The sequence below is a fragment of the Nannospalax galili genome, unplaced genomic scaffold (genome assembly GCF_000622305.1).
Source record: "Nannospalax galili isolate Female #2095 unplaced genomic scaffold, S.galili_v1.0 scaffold298, whole genome shotgun sequence".
Classification (NCBI taxonomy): Eukaryota; Metazoa; Chordata; class Mammalia; order Rodentia; family Spalacidae; genus Nannospalax; species Nannospalax galili.
In genome coordinates, this window is record NW_008344488.1 from 2,828,266 (window position 1) to 2,836,239 (window position 7,974).

Sequence of the window (7,974 nt, forward strand, 5' to 3'; positions counted from 1 at the left end):
TGCCAACATAATTTTAAACTGATTGGATGTATAAGATGCAGCCCTGGAAGTTTCTTATTGGTAGGTGCTATTCTAAGGGCTGTGGAATGTGCTGACTGTTACCTGTAGGGCCAGGAGTCTCCGTTTTTACCTTATAGGGCAGTTTTTATGCTCATGCTTGCTTAATCTATAGTTTCCTGGAAAGGGGGTGGGGAATAGCAGGTGGGGGTCAGGGCTGCCAGGGTATGTCTAGGCATGTCTAAAGCAGCAGCTAAGCATTTTACAGAAGCTAAAAGAGCAATTAGTGGGGGTCTGGAGGGATTGGGGGGTAGCGGGTGAATGAAGAGGGTCTCAGGGTTCTACAATAGGAAATCAGGCAAGATGGAAAAGAAATGAAAGAAATCAGGTAAACCAAACCAGAGGCTTCTGGATTATCAGGAAAGTTTGGTCATTTAAGAGTCATGTTCTTGACTCAGTAAATTCTCTTTGATTTCATTTTCTCACCAGGCAATAAACCATGGTTTAAGTGTTTATTCTCCTCCCTCTCTCTCTCTCCCTCCCTCTCCCCCTCTCTCCCTCCATTTCTTCATTCCTTCCTTCCTTCCTTCCCTAACTTCCTTCTTTTTGGCATGCTGGAGGTGGGGCCCAGAGCTTCACACATGCTAAGCAAATGCTTTCTACCACTGAGCTACATCCCAGCCCAGAGTGAATATTTTATTCTAATTTACAAGATGTTTTGAGGCACTTGTTGACTTTGAAGGGAGAAGTCTGTTTTACTCTTCTGTATAACTAGGAATCATTACAAGAAATATTAGAAGCTTGTTTTTCAGGTCAGGCTCATTAATACTCCTAAGGTGAATATATAAGAAATAACTGAGAGATAGATGAAGTGCCTCTTTTATAAATGAAATCAAAGAACCAAGACTGAGTAATTCATGAAAGAGCCTAAGAAAACCCAAGGACCTATGTGATTTACTCTTGTTTGGTGGGTGTGACTTGTGTTAAGAACTCAGACCAATACCAGTAAGATGCCTTAGCAGGCAAGGACATTTAGTGCCAAGCTTGATGACCTGAATTCAATCCCCCAGACCGATTTGGTGGGAGAGGAGAACTGACTTCTGCAAGTTGTCCTCTGACCTCCACGGATATGCCAGGGTATATGTGTGCACACTTCTGTGCCCCTAGACCCCACAGTAAATAAATATAATACAAAATTAAAGAAGAACTCACATCTGAAGCAATAATAATTGTTAAAATACTCAGAGATAACTTGTTTACCTTGTAGATCTTATATTTCATTTCTAGGTGTTAAGTTTCTACTAGATCCTGGATTACCTGACATCAGTTATTTGTTTTTGCCAAATATTACCTTCTTAATACTAGAATCCAGGAGAAAAACCCTTTCAGAGATATCCCTGGCTTGGGTTAGCTGAAGTGACTTCCATGATTCTTTCTATTTTCCCATTGCGTTTGTACTCATACCCTACTTACCCTCAAATGTACTTTTCCCAAGAAAATCTAAGTATTTGCCTCCCCAGGTCCTCCACTAGCGTATGGTCTTTGCAAGGGCAGGGCCCATGTCTTTATCTCTGTGTCTGTAGTTCCTTATGACTATGTGCTTGACAAATTTGTGAGTAAATGATCAATCAATCCGCAAAGGCCAGGTTTTGTTGCTATTTTGAGACAGCCTCATGCAGCCCAGGCTGGTTTCCAAGTTGTTATATACCTCAAACACAACCTTAAACGTCTAACCTTCCTGCTTCTACCTCTCTCCATTGCTGGAATTATAGGCATGCACCACCATCTGAAGTTTATGTGTTATTGGGGATTCAACTCAGAGCTTTGTGCATGCTAGGCAAGCACTCTACAGAACTACATCCTTATCTCAACAGTCAATGTCAGATAAAGCATAACAGTCCATTATCCTGCAGTTTCATGGATAAGGGAAAAAAAAGGCTGTTATTGCTCTTTACATGCTCAACATCTCCCAGGGTGCTGGTGTTGAGCCAGGTGATGCTCATCCCACTTGTTCTCTGTAAGCTTAGCTTTCTGACTTCAGTGGACTCAGCTGACTACTAGGGATGGGACCAGGGGCATTTGTGACACCAGCCACACATATGAGACTCCCCAGACTCAGAATCTTTCACATATAGGCTCTTAGCATGGTTCTGGGCATTTTTAGTGTTGCCTTGCATTTAGAGCTAGAGTGGCATATACTTTATAGTGTCCATTATTACTGGGGTGGAGGCCCCCATTGTCAGTTATGTCAGGATGGCCTCTACTAACTCATTTAATTGATGGTTGGGCCTCTTCTCCCTGAGAAGGACTGGCAAAGGGTCCCTGAGTATGTCTAAATCTCAGGCATGTGACTAATGATGCCTCTTATGAAGTCCCCAGGGTCACATGGAATGTCAGTGGGTAGAACTTGGACTTTGGCATTGATCATGCTAAGGTTTATAGTTTTTACATTTAAGAAAAGTGTTAATGGAAAGCCAGGCATGGTGGTGCACTCCTTTAATCCCAGCACTCTGGAGGCAGAGGCAGGTAGATCTCTGTGAGATCAAGGCCAGCCTGGTCTACACAAGTGAGTTCCAGGCCAGCTGTGGTTACAGGGAGACTGTCTCAAAAAGACAAAAAAGAAGAAAAAAAGTATTAGTGGATGTTTTTGAGAAGGGAAGAATGTGTGTTATTACTTTATTCTTGCTAATAAATTTCAAATTTGGGTAATATCAGATCCTGGAAACTCAGACTCTGAACAGAAAATTAGTGTGTGTGGTCATGATCATTCAGTGTTCTACTTAATAAACAATAAAATTCAACTCCAGGCTGCATGGGGACACACCTTTTCAATGCAGGCTCTATTATTTTCCTTTTGTGTCTTTTGACCTGCTTTTGTCTATCCCTGAACTTTTTGAGTGGTATTACTAAACGTTTTCTCATGTCCTATGATATCTCCTTCATGGGATAGATTAAATTGGTGAAGTTATAATAAAAGCTTAGTATAGCCTGGGCATGGTGGTGCACGCCTTTAATCCCAGCACTCAGGAGGCAGAGGCAGGCAGATCTCTGTGAGTTCAAGGCCAGCCTGGTCTACATAGTGAGTTCCAGGACATCTAGGGCTACAGAGAGACCCTGTCTCAAAAAGACAAAAAACAAAACAAAACAAAACAAAACTTAGTATAAAATCTGTTCTGAATAAATTATGTACATAAGTACAAGTTGAATATCTTTTATCCTAAATGCTTAAGACCAGAAGTATTTTTGCTTTTAGACTTTTTTCAGATTTTATATTTACAAATGAGTTGTCTTTAGGATGGAATACAAGTTTAAGTATGAAATTATGTTTCATATACATCTTAGAAACATGGGTTGAAAACAATTTTATACAATATTTTTCATGGTCTGTTTTGTGCGTGTGTGTGCGTGTGTGTGTGTGTGTGTGTGTGTGTGTGTGTGTGTGTGTGGTGTATGTCTGTAAACCCAGGGCTTTGCACGTTAGTAAAATGCTATATCCCTGAGCTATATCCCCACCCCTTGGTTTTTGAGATAGGGGATTGCTATGTAGCTCAGACTGGCTTTGGGTTTAGCTGTGTAGCCCAGCCTGGCCTCCAGTTCACAATCCTCCTGCTTCTTCCTCCAGAGTGCTGGGATTGCAGGTTTATACTACCATCCTCAGAGAGTACCTGTGTTTTGATTGCTACCTGTCATATGAGATATAAGGTCATCTTCCTTAGTTTTTGCTGGTTTAAAATAAATTTTTTAAAGATTTATTTACTTTTATTTTATGTGTGTTATGCCTGCATGTGTGTAAGTACATTGTGTCGTGCGATGCCTGCGTGGAGGACAGAAGAGGGTGTCATATCCCCTGGAACTGAAGTTATAGATGGCTGTTAACTACCATGTGGGTGCTGAGATTTGAACCCAGGTCATTTTTGCTATTTTATGCATGCAAGTATAGTATAAAATGTATGGCACATGGGATTGTAAAATACATAAATAACTTTTCAGAGGAAGAGATAAACTCTTCACAGGACAGTCTGGTGGTTTGGGTGCATGCAGTGTGGAACTCTGCATACACTTCAGCTGTAGTCCTCCAAAACGATGGGAAATTTGTCTATCTCTATCTTTATATCACCTATTTCTATCTCTATTATCATCTCTATCTTTATCTTTGTCTCTTTATCATCTAAATCAGTATCTGTGTGTTTGTATATGTATGTATTTGTGTGCATGCTTTTATATATGTACATGTACATTTATTCATGTGTCAACTGAAAATTAAGCCTTTCAAAATTATCTCCTTTAACAGACAGACACCAAGCCCGTGCAAATGATGAATCTAGAGGCCACGTTCTGTTTGGGCAACATTGATGACATCAACTGTAAGATCATAGAGCTTCCTTTTCAGAATAAGCACCTTAGTATGCTCATCCTGCTGCCCAAGGATGTGGAGGATGAGTCTACGGGCCTGGAGAAGGTGAGGAGGCAGCTGGGCATTTAACATGAAAGAGCTTCACTACAGTAAAGAAGTGCTCAGATAGAGTCCCGTGGCACTCAGAGAAGTGGGCCACAGCCCTGCCTCACATGCCTCTAGCTCAGTCATCTCCCCGGTTTTGAGGTCCACTCTGTGTCTTTTCCTCTTTGAAGTAAAGAATGCCCAACATTTATTTGACAATTGCAATGGACCAAGGATAGCACTAAATTCTTCACATTTTCTCGTTTAAGTTTTACTGCAGTCCTATGAATTAGAAACTATTACCATGCTGTTGTTTACCAGTGAGAAGGGATGCACAAAAGGGTGGGTAATGGGTAGCTAGTCTGTGGCCACATACTCAATCAGTTATATGATAACTAAGTGTTTGAACCCAGGAAGGCGAAGCCATGGTCCTGTTAATTTGTATTAAGTGAACATGAGAATATTAATCAAAAAGTAATTGTTGTAAATTAACAAAATAATACAATGGTTACTTCCCCATTAAAAAAATACACACCAGCTTGTGACTTGCCATGTCTTTGATTTTACAACCATCATGAGCTTAACACTGTGCAGTATCACTCCGTGATGGTAGTAGTCAGGGTATTGCTATTCTTGGTGGCACTTGTGTTTCTCCTGTAATCAGTAGAGGCATTGGAAGGTCAAGGAGAAATTTAACTTAATTTGCTCCATGAAGAATTTTATGACTAAGCTATTTTATGCTTCATTGCATATCTATCATTTTTAAAACCAATTGAAATGGTTACGTTCACCACCTATGATCTTAAAGAACAACTCAGAGATTGCCCGAGTTCCCTTCTAAAAAAAAAAAATAACTTTTAATTAAATTTGATGCCATGCCTAGATCATGAATAATATGAAGTCCTTTGTAGAGAAATTGTAATAGTGAGAAAATACGTATTTAAAAACCTAATTTTACATTCATTTCACTGTTGTGTATGTAACATCATGATCCACATACTTATTTCTGTAAAGCTACTTTACAATTAAAGCAAAGAAAAGCCATTCCTGCATAAATTTCACTCTGAAGGGAGCCTTCTTATAGGATGGGGAGGAGAAGAATGCTAGACTGCTGGTGGATCTTATAAGAAGAACTAGTCCTTGCCAGAAGTGCTGGACTGTCCAAGGTCTATTCAGCCTCTTCAAAACCGGGCTTATTCCAACACTTCACGATCTTAATCAAGCTAGATCTTTTACAATCAGAAGTGAATAAAATTAATTTCTCTTCCTTTTTGTCCTTCAGATTGAAAAACAACTCAACCCAGAGACACTGTTGCAGTGGACCAACCCCAGCACCATGGCCAATGCCAAAGTCAAACTATCCCTCCCTAAGTTTAAAGTGGAAAAGATGATTGATCCCAAAGCTAGTCTTGAAAGTCTGGGGCTAAAAAATCTCTTTAATGAAAATACATCTGATTTCTCTGGAATGTCAGAGACCAAGGGAGTAGCCCTATCAAATGTGATTCACAAGGTATGTCTAGAAATAACTGAAGATGGCGGGGAGTCCATTGAGGTGCCAGGATCCCGCATCTTACAGCACAAGGATGAATTCAATGCTGACCACCCATTTATTTACATCATCAGACATAATAAAACTCGAAATATCATTTTCTTTGGCAAGTTCTGTTCTCCTGAAGTGTCAGGGTCCCACTAAATATCACCCACTTTGTCTGCAACTACAGATTTCTGTAAACTTTGAAACCAGAGCATCCCTTGCTATACAATAAATTGTTAATGTTGCTGGATCAGGAAACAGCTGGTACATTATATGCAACCTTCAGACTAACAGACTCTTCTTTTCCAATTCTTCATTGTTCACTGGGATAAAGAATATCTAGACATTTTCACTTTCTGAAAGTTTAAGAAACTCTGGAACATGAGGCCTACACAACCATCTTTGTCCAGTGAGAATTTCAGGCATGTGCTCACAGTCTTGAAGGTCCAGAAGTGTTTACATTAAACCCTGTGAGAAAGAATTTTTTTGAGATCTTAATAGAGGATTTTGGAAAAATAACATGTTATAAATAAATACTGTATGTCATAGTGTCTATACATAAATAGGGTCTAGAACATCACCTTATAAATCAATACCTTAATATTTCTGCAACAAAATATAGACAATTTATACAAAATGGAAAAATAAGGATGATAGTCCATGAGTGATAAAATTTTGCTGAAAAATGAGTACCCCATTGGCTCATGACATTTTTGAACATTTTTAGATCATGGAATATTGGCTAAAGGATTCTGAACCTAGACTAGTTGAATAATAAGCCCCTCAGGAAGAACGCTCAGCTCTAAAACTTGGCTTTTATTTTTTTATAGAGTCCCTGATCATTTGGTTGGTGCTGGATTAGTGGCAGGGATTTCTGACTGGACCTCAAGGTTTTTGATGTCTCTGATGCCAGGAATCTAAAATCCATATGGATTTTCATGTTAGTAGGATAGTTTTATGGGTGTTGAAGGAGGTTTCCTCTTTGTCTAATGTGATAGTGGGAAAAGGGAAGGGACCCCAAACTCTTAAGAAATATAAGTAAAACTATTTAAGTACCTATATGCCTTGACATGTGTTTTTTTCAGTTTATGAATCTTGTTATTTCAGATAGTAGTTTGTAATTTACACAATAGTAACTTGCAAAGTGGTTCTGGTAAGTTATCTATGTTGCAGGTAATGTTTTAATTCACTGCCAAAAGAAGTATTTGCTACAGATTTTGAGATTCCCTCCCTTATCTATTCCTTGCCATTCGTTGTAAATATGTTCTTGCTCTGAAGAATTGAATTTCTTCTGTGCTACTGACAATAAAAGATTATTGAATTATGTGTTGTATTTTTTCTCTATTGACTTAGAATTGCTGTCTTTAAATAGAACCAAGCCATCCATTTACTAAAAGCATTTTATATGCAAATGCCTTTTGAGATGTAGTTAATGTAGACCAAAGAGAAATATAAATAATTCCTGCCCTTCTTGTGCTTCTTTTTTGGCCATCAGCTCTTGCACTCTGTTTATCCTAGGGAAAAAAAGACCAGAACAGGGTGAGAATGACTCAACCACTTATGAGTTACTTGAAACCAGAGCCTCAGAGGAGAACATGCAGTTCCTTTTCCAGACCTTTCGCTTTGGGTCCGCTCTCGAAATACAACTTTATTAAGAGATATAAGCTCATAATGCTGTCTTATATAGTGTGTTTTCCTCAATGCACTTTCAAATTATTTACAGTGTCTCTGAACCTAATAGTCAACATCCCCTTAGCATTCTCAAAATGAATGTTCTCCTCTTGCAATAAATGCTCACATTCTGAAAGGAAAATTATCTTTTGTACAGGATTGCCACGGGTGGCCCAAACCAATTTTTGGTACTCTTTCTGAAAAAGGGAGTAAGCATGAAAAAGAGGGAGAGGTTGATGCCTCCTTGGCCAAGGACGCAGGAGTTTCAAGTGCCTCCAGGAATTTGAAAACCACATTTTTGGTCAACACTTCCCTGAGATAGTTTACACTGGTG

The 7,974-nt window shown here is 39.2% G+C and overlaps 1 protein-coding gene across 1 annotated transcript in view; it reads left to right on the forward strand.

The window, feature by feature from the left end:
- Serpinb5 (serpin family B member 5) overlaps nt 1-7,266 on the forward strand; it is a 32,225-nt gene extending 24,959 nt beyond the window's left edge. The window contains exons 6-7 of the mRNA XM_008840658.2: nt 4,289-4,456; nt 5,718-7,266. Of these exons, the coding sequence (XP_008838880.1) occupies nt 4,289-4,456; nt 5,718-6,128 (579 nt within the window). The 3' untranslated portion in view covers nt 6,129-7,266. The remainder of the gene's footprint in view (nt 1-4,288; nt 4,457-5,717) is intronic.
- The last annotated feature ends 708 nt before the right edge of the window (nt 7,267-7,974 follow it).